The following is a 12,628-nucleotide window of genomic DNA, read 5'->3' as shown; positions in this document are numbered from 1 at the left end:
TGGAAAGGGAGGAAATAGCAAAGACAGTGGTAGAAGGTCTTGGGCATTTGGGTGGTGAAAAGACATAACTTTGTACATCACTGTATCACTGTATCACTATCATACCTTTGCTCATCGATTTGCTTGAGACCAGTAATATCTCCATTGTGAGACTTGTTGTTACTGTTTTTGGCATACTTAATACGTCACAGGTAGCTTGGCAGGCTCTGCTGTGTGGGCGGGATACTCTTGGTAGCTTGCCAGGATCTCTTAGAGGGATGGAGGAATTGAACCCGGGTCGGCCACGTGCAAGGCAAACGCCCTAACCACTGTGCTATCACTCCAGCCTAACTTTGTACATCAAAATCATAAATTTTAACACTGTCATAACCAAGTTAATTAAGCTATACAAAAAAGAAAGTGTGTAAAAATAAAAAGTTAAAGTCCTCATAATGCAAAAAAGGTAAATATTATTTGAAAGATGCAAGAAACTAATTGATCAAAGCATCTTTTGAATCTTTACCACCCCTACTCGACTCACACTTCTACCACTGCCATGCCACTCTAAATTATAGTGCCTGATAGCAAGACATTTTATAGCATTAAATATATTATTTTTATTCTTTATAAAATTTGCTACATTATATATCAGCTATTTTATGTGTATAAGGTAGTCTCATTTTGTTCTCATATTGGTCTCATTATTTACTTTAACTAAAATGATATAAAGGCAGGAATTATATTTTATACATATACCTTTTTTTATGATCCCTGGCACATAGTAAGTGCCCAGTGAATAGTTGTAGAATAATTGACTGCTTCAACAAACCAAGAGTGCCATTTAAGGAACATATGCACCTTGCTTACATTCTTCCCTTAGTGGATTCAGGCATCAGTCACAAGTCTCTAGATTAGTCCTTTCAAAAAAGAAATCAGGGGCCGGAGCGATATAGCACAGCGTGTAGGGCGTTAGCCTTGCACGTGGCCGACCCGGGTTCGATCCCCGGCATCCCATATGATCCCCCAAGCACCGCCAGGAGTAATTCCTGAGTGCAAAGCCAGGAGTAACCCCTGAGCATCGCTGGGTGTGACCCAAAAAGAAAAAAAAAAGAAATCAGCATGCTATGGTCAGGACAGCCTCTTGGGTCATGGAGAACCCAGAAGGCTTCTAAAGACCCCATTGTAAAGAAACTTGATCCAGTTATGTTTTCATTTTTTAATACACAATCCCCAACACATCTGGTCCAAGAAAACAACTAAAATACACACAACCCCAAGAAAGAATTCAATAACTATTTTCTCTAAAACTGATAATTCTAACTGCACACATTATTATGTGCAGTCATTAAGTATTGAAATACTCTTAAATTGATTCTATTCTCTCCTTTTAAAAATAAAGCCATGGATTGTCAGTAAAATATACTTATGTTCTTCAGGATGTGGAGGAATCGCAAGCACTATAGAATCCAGAATGAAATGTTTAGGTTATTTTCAATCATGAAAATTGAGGATATGAAGTGACCCAGAATCAACCAAAGCGCAATGCAATACTTTTTCAAAAGCTAAATTATGGGCTTCCATTTCCAGTGCACTTACCCTGCCATGTTGTAGACACCAAATGTTCCCCATAAAATACTTATTCTAAAATTGGAAATAAATTTAGTATATTCATGCAGTGACCCTTGAAACTGCAGTACTGAACAAGAAAATACAGTAAAAATGGCAGCTGTGTTACTTTTAGTTAAATTTAGGGCCTTGTTTGGTAAGACCAGGTTAAGTTGTAGCGTCTATATCTTTTAATTTGAAAAAATATTCTCAGAAAATAATCAGGGATGGTATTTAACCAGATAAAGATAATACCTCGCCACAAACTACTTCCTTTTTTGTTTTATACTTAGGAATATGAAATAGCCCTTTCAGGTTGGAAATAGTCCCGAAGACTAATAAAAATAGAACCAGCTGAGACATATTTAGTGAATGTGTGCTCTGGTTACTCTGGTAGAACTTTAAAGATGCTAAAATATTTTTGTTATCTTTCCATTAAAAAATGTCAAATGAGGGCCAGAGAAGTAAATTGTTGACCTTGCACGGGGATGACCAGGGTTCAATCCTTGGCACATTTGGTCACCTGAGCACTGCCAGGAGTGACCACTGAGCACAGTGTCAGGAGTAAGCCCTGAATACTGCCAGGTATGATACTCCTCCCACACCCTAATAACGCCCTCAAAAAAAAGAGGATAAGCATTCATAGTGTTGTTTATAAAAGTGGGACAAATGGTAAGAATTCAAATTACTGACTGAAATATGATCATGAACAGCTTTGTAAGGGTCTATCTCACAGTGACTCAACAAAGATATAATAAAAAGCAAATTATTTGTAATAATCTCAATGGTTAAAATAACTCATTCATATGTGTGATTTAATTTGCTTCTCAGAACACCTCAGCTCTAGTAGGTAAAGGAATGGAGAGAAGTAAAAGAAAACTTTTGTCAAAAGTGACTGAATGAAGATATGAACTTTGATTTTCTGGAGCCAATGAGGATGTGAACTTAGATTTTCCAGGACCCTCTCCATCGATCTACTCTGTCTACATGGAATGGAAAACATATTCCACTAAAATGAATTTATTGGAGCATCTTCCTTCTTGATGTCACCTCAAATCCCTGGCAAGCATTTTATAGGCTCATAGGAGCTGCCTTAAATATGCAAGTGTGTATTTCAGCTCTTGTATCCATACAGTACACAAGAGCTAAAATAAACTGTGGTACAGCCAATGGATTCAGAATGTTCATCACCACCCTTTGAAAAATAAAAAGACCTGCCATTTGTTACTCCTAGCCTTTCCTTAAAGAAAGTTTCTCTCCCACTTCATTTCCACTGAGCTGTACTAAAACAGCTGTGCTCTTCCAAGTGCCTGAATGCTTTTGCTACCTTTGTGTGCAAATGAAATGGTTCTGATGTAAGCATTCTACCTCTTTCTCAGGCTTCATAGTTGGCATACCTAATGTCAATATCTACCAGAGTGATCAAAGAATTAGTTATCCCGAGGTTGCGTTATCACTAGTAGAAAGACTCACCCTTTCCAAATGTCCCTGATGAATATTTGTGCTCCAGAGACTCCCTATTGAGGTCAATAAGGAAAAGGTTTGAACTTGAGCTCTACTCAACTGGGTACTGATCGAGAATCTCCAAGGGGATAAACCTGGAGACTTCTTAGAGTTTCTTAGAAGAAGATTTATTTCTACTTATGTCTGCAACACCTTTTAGGATGATAACTCCTTGGAAAACGAGAGAAACCATATTGCATGCAATTGTAGGTTTTAATGTCACAAATCACACTTTCAAATTTAGGTCTCCAGACATGGAAAAAAATTAGTGAGCATGGCATGCACAAAGAAGTAGAGTGAATAATTATCTACTGGCATTATCTATCCCAGATCCTGTCCCAATATGAATGCTATGGTGAAATTTATTTATTCACATTGCAATGAAACAGGATAGAACTCTAAGTTAATTTTAGTTTCAAAGAAAATTTCATTAAAATAGATAGGGGTTTTGTTTCGGAGAAAAAGAATCAGAACTAATGCATTTTACCCAGGTTTGAGCATTTCATTTGGCTTCTTTAAAAGATTAATGCTTAAAGTGGAATTTACAAGATACAGTACTGACAAAAGTGTATTTGAAAGGATAAAGGGAAAACACCATGATAAATCAACTGCCAATGAGACAGATCACCCAATTGGGGAAAAAGCTCTCTGTTAACATAGCATCAACATTTACCATGGTTTCAGAACCGAGTCATTGTGAATGAACAAGATCTAAGCTGAGGATTTTGAAAATTTATGTTTTGACAAGACCTGGCCTAGGTCTCTATGGATCTTATAGATGGAATACAATTGGCAACTCTGACTCATAGCTTTGTTTATACAAGTGTGCTTCAACACATCAGAAAAGCTATTTTTTCCTTATAGTTTCTAAGAATGGATCTCAATTACAGAGCCTAAGTCTGAATCATTTCTGGCTCCCTTTCCTAGCTTACATCCATCTTCTTCCTCGTATATATGCCTATTATAACATCTTGCAGAGCCCACAAGGGATGTGGAATATATATGAGAATATTTAATATTTTACCAACTTAAAAGTATAGAGAAAAATCACCTCTCAATAAGGCAGTAATACACATGTAATTATTCCCTTGCACATACATGGGAACAAAGAAAACTGAGAAATATTTGAATCTTTAATAAGACTTCAAGAATAGCTATCTTCTTTACCTCAGCTTGCTTTTATTCTTATGGTCAAGTCTTTCCCTAATGTCTTGCTACTAATTTCCATCATGTATATTGTTATCATGGCTAATTTGCCTTTTGGCATTTATGAGAAGCATATGTCATTATTCTGGATATAGCCATATTTCCTAAACACCCTTCATTTCTACCTATTGCTGTTTTGAAATGTCTTATTTTACAGTGCAACAACTACAGTATATACTACACTGTTCTTTTGAGACTCTTATCATTACATAGTTCCTGCTTTTCTTTCCTTTCTTTCTCCTCTGTTCAGTTATGATCATTTTTGCTAACCCCTGTGACCATTAATTAGCCTCAGTTTTTTGTTTGTTTCTATCAGTACCTCAGTTTTATAGATAGGAAAATGAAAACATTTTGTGAAAAATGAAATTGCACGTAGTCAAAAATGCATAATATGTCAAGATATGGTGTACAACAGTCTTAACCATTTCCCATCTTTAATAAATTAACATTATTCCTCTTTACAGGAGGTAAAAACATACTTAGATTAAAAACACTGAAAATAAACACCACTGAAACATCATTAAATGATGAAGAGCTCTCTATTCTCTGTATTCATTACCACTCCAGAATAAGAACAATTAGACATTTGGGCTGGGCATGGACCAACAGCAGGTGCTCAGGCTTTGCATGTGGAAGAGCTGGGCTCAATCCCCAGCCAAGCATAGACAGGAATGAACCCCAAGCAACATGCTGAGAGTATCCCCCTATCAGTACTTTCCACTCTGGTCTTTTATTATTACTAATTGAAAGCATTAATCTCAATAGTTTGTTAGTATACCCCCCTCCTTCTCAGTATATATTTTGTATTCTGGTGAAAAGGATGACTTTTTTCCCCCACATTATATGGTATAATTAGGTACCCCCTTATCCTCAGAGACATGGGAATGGAGTGGGTTGACAAAACATAAATGCAAATAACCATATTTGACACATAAAATTCCATGAAAGCCCAAGGGGAAATTAATCAGAAATAATATGTAATGTTTTACATCCAGGAAAGCCAACCTCCTGAGAGTCAAGGCAAGTGTAGGTCTGGTTTGGACTGTCACTGTCACTGTCATCCTGTTCATCAATTTGCTCGAGCGGGCACCAGTAATGTCTTCATTGTGAGACTTGTTTTTACTGGTTTTGGCATATAGAGTATACCACAGGTAGCTTTCCAGGCTCTGCCGTGCAGGTGGGATACTCTCGATAGCTTGCGGGACTCTCCAAGAGGGACAGAGGAATCAAACCCAGGTCTGCCGCATGCAAAACAAACGCCCTACCCGCTGTGCTATCTCTCCAGTCTCTGATTTGGATATTGATAGAAATTATTAACTAAAATTTATGAAATATGAAAGAATATTAGAGTTCATTGAAGTGGGGAATAAAAGGGCAAAAAAAAACAAAACTCAGTATATCCATTAGGTTAGAGTGATATCTACCTCATTTCCCTCTTATAAGTCTTTAAGATATCCTGTGCTGAGATATTCATATAATAGATAGAAACAAAAACGTGGCCACATTTTGCTATACCTGATATTCATCTTATTTATCCTTTATCACTGTATCACTGTGATCCCATTGCTCATCAATTTGCTCGAGTGGGCACCAGTAATGTCTCTATTGTGAGACTTGTTACTGTTTTTGGCATATTGAATAAAAAATGTCATTTCCAAAAGGTGAAATACTCAGGAAATTGAAAAAATAGCTGTGCGTGCAAATGGTTGCTCATTTTAAGTGATAAATGTAGCAATGGCAATGTAGATGGCCATTCAATTACTCTTTGCACTTTTATCCCCCTTTTGAAAAATTATTTCTAGAGAGTAAGGAACAATACCTATTATTAAAAATTATAAATTTGAAACAATTTTCCATCTTGGACCTTTCTTATGAAGCTCTTTCCTTGAATAATTTAAAAGAAAATTATCTTTGCATTTGTTAGAATCCTGTAACATATTATCTGTATTTTCTTTTTTTTTGAAGTTTTTAAAATAGTTTTATTTTTATTTTTTATTTTATAAAGTAGTTCACAATATTTGATTACATTTAATATTAAAACACCAATCCCATCATTATTACACCTTTCCACCACCATATTTCTGCCTCACATGCTGGGGAAAAAGGCAACTCAGATAGAGAAGGGAACACCAAGTAGAGGATGTTGGGAGGACCCATTAGGGTTGAAAGATACAAACTAAAAGTAGACTATAGACCAAATATGAAGGCCACTCAATACCTTTATTGCACACTACAAGGCCCAAAAGGAGAGAGAACAAAAGAGAATGCCCTGCCGAAGAGGCAGAGTGGGGTGGTAGGGGATGGGGTGGGGGTGGTGAGAGGGATACTGGGATCATTGGTGGAGGAGAATGGGCACTGGTGGAGGGATGGGTAACCGATCACTGTATGAGTGAAATGCAAACACAAAAGTTCATAAGTTTGTAACTGTATATCACAGTGATTCTCTAATAAAAATTTTTTAAAAAAAGAAAAAAATCTGTACTTTCTAATGGTACTTCACCATTAAGTACTTAACTATCTCTATATTATGAATTATATCTTATATTATGTTATTATGTTTTGAGTGTTCATGTAACATTTTCTATGCACTGAAAGTTTCTATGCACTGAAAGTGTGCTAGTACCCACACTAATCTTTTTTTCTCACCTTTTAAAAGCATGCAGTTAATTACTTGGCTATAGTTCTATAATAGTTCAAACTCAAAAGTTAGTGAAAGACTAAGTGAAAAAATGTGTGAATGAACAGTCCCATTGAAATTTGCTTTCACCTTCATTTCTTATAGGACTTTTATTTAAATTTTGACCCCCAAAGAATTTCTTTTGGAAATACTCTATAAATCAAAAACAATTTTCAGAGTTGTAATATGTTTCTTTATGAAGTGTACCCTTACTTGGGTATATTCAGAGGTCTTGCATTTAAAGGTGTATTTAGTTTTCATGCTTATATTTACCAATGATAAAAATTAGTCAAAAGTCAAAGAAAGCAACCCAATTAACTCAGTAGTAAGCAAAAATTTCCCAAAGCAGAGCATAATTACATGTTTAGAATGTCATAGGCTTTTAAATATGATACAACAAACATGTCACAATTCATTATATTAAGTTTAGTTACATGATAAAAATTGAATGGTCATTTAAAATATATTTAAAAATTAAAACATCAAAATTCAGTTATTGATAATTGGTTCTTATTTTTTCTGATTCAGAATAAACATACACCTAGTAGATAAGAAATAATTTCCAGATTTCTAATTATATTAATTTCTAATTCTAATTAATAACATTTTCTAATGTTAAGCAAAAACACTAAACTTTTTGTTTGCTTCTAACTGAAAAAGAAGGCATCCACCATCTTTGATGCTTTGCACTTCATAATTCTGTTTGCTCTTTTCTTTTTGTTGTTAAGATCAATTTTGTTAATTTCATGTACATAATTAGATCATTTAAACAAGAAAACAACCATTTCTGATTCAATTAGAGCCTCTTCTCACAATATTTAAAAATATTGAGACTTGAAAGCATGTAAAATGACCTATTTTATTTAAATAGAGATTTAAACTTCTCTTAGGTCAGGTATTTAAAATAAAAAATGAAGATTTTGGTATAACCATTGAATCTTACATGAGCCCTGGTAGACATTCCTACAAATCAACTCCATTATTTTCTCTTACTGTGTTTCCAGCACTATTCTTCTTTACGATAAAATAGAAAATGTGGCAATAATTTCTGACATTACTTTTCCTTGTGGAATATAACATAAGGAAAGTTTTCAAGAATGGAAAGCAACATGTATCATTTGAGCTATTTAAACCAGGTTTAAGGTTCATGAAAATCAAACTAATGCTTGTTTCCATTTTATAATAAAAAGTCCTAACATATTTTGAGAGTATTCAAACATCTAGATTTCCAACAGGTTTAACCTAATTTGAGGGGAAAAAACCTACCTTTAAAATTTGGCCTGATCCTTGCATCATATCCTGATGTTCTTCCCATTAATTTGTCCAAGAAATCTGAGGGAGATAGGGTCTGCGAAGGTTGTTTTCCAGACCTGGAGTCATGGTCTTTGCAGAAAGTTGTCCTAAATACATCATTAACTCTTTTAGAAACAGTTCTGTTCTTGTTACCTGATAACTGATGCCCACAGAATATATAATACCATGTATTGTTAAATATACTTAGCATGTTTATAAGAAAATCACGTACTTCTGATTTTATATATTTCTACAGTTAACCCTAACTATTGACGAATGTGAATCCTGTGTCATGCCTCAAAAGTTTCCAAACTTTAGCTGTAAAATGTTTAAAGATGATACAACGTGCATAGTTTTCAGTTATAGATATTACATATATATTGCTAAAACTAGGTGTTTTGTCTAAAGTCATCAGGAAAAATGGTTTTCAAAAATGTATGTTTGTCTTAAAATAATTTCCTTATGACTTAAGAGTTTCACAGCATTCAATCCTTTATATAAGTATCTTACTTTTAGAAGAAAAATACACAATAAGGTGGACAGAAAAAGTAAGCAGTTACTAATTATCTCAATGCTTATTCTCTCACCTGCTAAATTCTATTTCAGCTGTCATCTATTAATAATTTTCAGTGTATTGCCTAAGAAAAGTATTGCTTGGAAACATAACTCCACTTAGAATAGGTTGACAATGAGTGTGTTTATACTTTGATTATGCTACCTATTGTTATTTATATATTTGCATTGAAATTGTTGGCTAGCCAATGAAGTAACTTCAAAAAAGAATTTTTCAGTCATTTGTGTTTATCAAAAACCACTAAGTACGATTTGAAAAAATGTTCAAATCTTTAGTTTTCTTAAAGGGCTTATAAAAAGAGCTTATTTGATTGTAGTGAAATGAAATCCTTCACAATATGTAGGTATTGGTTTCTGCCTTAGTTTCTTCCCCGAAGTACACACTTTATGGGCTTTGTTTTCAACAGTTTGTAACAAATACTTTCATTACCGCTGTCACCAAGAAAACACCACATTCTCGTAAGTTTTTCAAAGTAGTATGAAATGTAAGTGCAAAGATGAAATAAACATTTGGTAGGAGTTAAAATTGATATAATCATCTAAAAATACTCACATTCCCATATGCAGATTCATCTGATTTAATCAAATATTATTTGATTATGATGTGGTGGTGATGAAGATGATGATGATGATGATGATTCTAATAAAACCCAGCCTACAATTTTTCTTAATCATAATAGTAGGTGTGAACCTGAAAGGAACATAGTGGGTTTTCCCAGTACTCATATAGCATTACTGCTATATGTTCCATTTTTCTTGGTTCTGTGAAAAAATATCATAACATTTGGTGAAAATAAATGAAGAGTCCTACACTTTGTTGTATGAACATCTCTTACCTTTATCCTGGCCTAGACCCTCTGCCATTAGTATAACTAGTATGACTATTTCACTTACTGGTAATCTGATATTTCATAATGTCAATTGTTTAGCATTTTGTAAATTAGATAGAAAATATAATATTGCAAATCATGATTTTTCACTTATTTTAATTATGCAAAGTTTTTTCTCATGCATCCATAAATAGGTTATATTAATTTAATTTTGATAGGCAATCGATTTCCAAGTATACCAAATAGTAGATATAGAGGTAAAATAAAATTTTAAGTGCTTCTGATGTTTTGAGAAATTTTCTGAATTGTAGTCCTAATTGTATGCCTCTACTTGCTGAAATATAATAGAAGTTCCAAGTTGGTTAAGAATTAGAATTTAAAAAACATTTTATATGAAATCAGCATGTTCCTATCAAATTAATCCAGTCACTTAAAACATTAAAAGCATTGCATCCAATAATCCCTTTAAAGGACTTCCAGAAGAATTTGAAAGCAAAAGAATAGCCACTGTCATATAGAAACGTAAAGACCATGCAACTCATCAGACTGCCTTCATATCACATTGTCAGTGAACATTGTTAAAATGCAGAGAGTGGGGTTATGCATCTTGAAACTTGCCTATGTGAAAATTTACCACTCTCCCACCATAATTAAGCTTTTTAAAAGAACAAAAGAAATGTAACTCTCCCCTATAAAATTTAAATAACATGGTTGAGATCATAGAAAAATAGATAACAATTACATGACATATTCTCTTTCAAGCAGTTTTCATGTGGAAAATATCAGCATGCGAAGTCCTTTCACTTACCTGAAGTGGCTTGTCTGTAAGAAAAATGCAAACAAGGCTGTCAAAATGTTCACTAGCTGCCGGTTCATCCCTGTTTCCGTGGTGCTTGTGGAAAATATCCCCCAAATGAGTCCAGAAAGGAGCTAGGACAAAGTATCTATTGTCCAGGTTCAAAATTTGGCAGGAATCTAGTTTCCTTGAAAATTAGAAAGAGATTGGGGTTTGTACAGTTTGCTGAGAAGAAACAAAAAGTACCAGTCCTAGGCATCATGGTCAGGTCAAATCAGTGCTCAAGACCATCACTTTGCCCAGGAAAGACAAAGCCCAAGAACTGACGGACCCCCCCGCCCCTCCCGCTGCTTTTCCAAAATAATAAAAATGCTACTACCTTAATAGCATCACCACGCAAAGGGTGCTGGTGACAATGCCATGCTTGAAGTCGGGTGGCTTTTGTTTTAAGTCCGTTCTTTTTAGAAAATTTCCTTTCTCTAGAAAATGTTCTCTTTTAAAAAGAAGTTGTAAATGAGTCGGGGGAAAGGACTCTGTGCGCCGGAGTGGGTAGGGAGAAGAGGGCGAAAGAGCTGAGATCCTGTGCTGGAATGAGAGGGCTAGAGAAAGAGACGGAGACGTGATCTTACCCAGCCTATAAATTTCAGCACTCGGACAGCTCCTAGCTCTGAAGTGCGCATGTTTCCTTTTTCAGTCGCTTGGGGCGGGGGTCGGGAAGAGGCATTCTAGAGGGGACCAGGCTCTAGCTCACAGGTAAAGAGCGACTCGCTCTTTCAGAGACTGAGTGAGATAAGTACCGGGGGAGACCAGAGGTCAGCGTACACGGAGAGGTTCAAAGAGGCTGGGGTCCGATCTCCTGGAAACGGGAGACTGTCCGTGGATGGGCGGGACGGGAGTTGGAAGCAGAAAAGAAACAGGGATGATGTCTAAAGTGAGGAAGGAAAATTGGGAGAAGTAGAGAACATGTTCTGGAGTGCAGAAATTATAAAAGGGGTGTGAGAAGTCCCACTACTGCTCAGCGGAAACTGAAGGCAAAAGAGCAGTCCTGATTTTTAAAAAGAGACATTACTTTGGCATAGAGAAGCCCAAATGCAGAAAAAGGTTCTTGAGGACCCATAATTTAGTTTACAAGCCCTTTATGCCTTGTTTTGCCCCTAAGTTTTTTTTTGTTTCATTTTAGTTCCCTGTTGCTTACAGATCTTTGTCCCTTTCTACTAGGAACAGCCCTTTTCCACTGAGCTTTCTTCAGTAGCTCAACATCATCTGGCATCGTCTACTCACACTTGTATCGGATGAAAAAAGACAGTAGACCAGCAGGGGGCAGTAGCAATCTTTTCCTGACCTGGTTAAAGGTTAGCGCAGGGAGGTCCATGTGTAAAGAATAGGAGCGAGGGGCGAGACTGCAGATTGAGCTGTTTCTGCCTATTTGAGATGTAAATTACCAGGGAGAGACGTATTAAAGTATCCGTGTTCTAAGTTGGCCAAAGTGACAGAAAGTAGTGAAATTTTATAAATCTTGTAGAAAGCAGGTCTGGTAACCTTGTTATTTCGAAAGAAATGTACAATATTTATTATTATTAGCAAGATAGAGGGAGGACAAATCGCTCAGTGCAAGTAACTTGTAGCTTCTGGTAAGGCAGAATGAAAAATTCCCGTTCTGTCATTTGCTGGATTAGTAGTCTACTTTGTATCTGTAAAATATTCCACTATAGTCGCCTAGGCATTCCACTGAAGGTCTTAATCTTAAAACAAATCAATATGATTAATTTTCAGTCCATAAAAGTCCAACCTGCCCTAGTCTCAATTTAAATGTCAGCGCAGAGTAACAAAGAATTTTATACTTTTAAAAAGGTGGATTCTGAGGGAAAATAAGTAAGTTATTTTAACCTTTAACATTAATGTAAGTTACCAGAGGATCTTATTGAAATAATCTAGTAAGTCTGGGGTGGAGCCTGGAATTCTGCATTCCTGACAGTTTCGAGCTGAGATTGATGCTGGCTGTCTGGTCCACTGATCTACTTTAAGTAGCAAAGATCTATATGCCTTTCTAGCCTACTAACACAGGATGTAGCAACCTCTCTTTAAATGAAAAGCAGCAGTGCCCAAGCATCTGCTTACATACAGAAATCAATTCTTTGGATGTGCTTTCTTAACTCTCAAAGTCCA

The 12,628-nt window shown here is 35.6% G+C and overlaps 1 protein-coding gene across 4 annotated transcripts in view; it reads right to left on the bottom strand.

Moving 5' to 3' along the window:
* Positions 1-11,265, bottom strand: part of GLRA2 (glycine receptor alpha 2) — a 212,640-nt gene extending 201,375 nt beyond the window's left edge. The window contains exons 1-3 of one of the 4 annotated variants that reach the window (XM_004612196.2): positions 10,842-11,265; positions 10,475-10,649; positions 8,237-8,370 (exon numbers count right to left, since the gene is read on the bottom strand). In XM_004612196.2, the coding sequence (XP_004612253.1) occupies positions 8,237-8,370; positions 10,475-10,542 (202 nt within the window). In that variant the 5' untranslated portion in view covers positions 10,543-10,649; positions 10,842-11,265. Of the gene's footprint in view, positions 1-8,236; positions 8,371-9,389; positions 9,599-10,474; positions 10,776-10,841 lie in introns of those variants that run through there. The other 3 variants (XM_055121710.1, XM_055121711.1, XM_055121712.1) reach the window with 3 other exon arrangements.
* Positions 11,266-12,628: the final 1,363 nt, after the last annotated feature.

The sequence above is a fragment of the Sorex araneus genome, chromosome X (assembly GCF_027595985.1).
Source record: "Sorex araneus isolate mSorAra2 chromosome X, mSorAra2.pri, whole genome shotgun sequence".
In the NCBI taxonomy this organism is placed as follows: domain Eukaryota; kingdom Metazoa; phylum Chordata; class Mammalia; order Eulipotyphla; family Soricidae; genus Sorex; species Sorex araneus.
The sequence above is the reverse complement of the archived record's forward strand: the minus strand, read 5'-3'. Positions and strand labels throughout refer to the sequence as shown.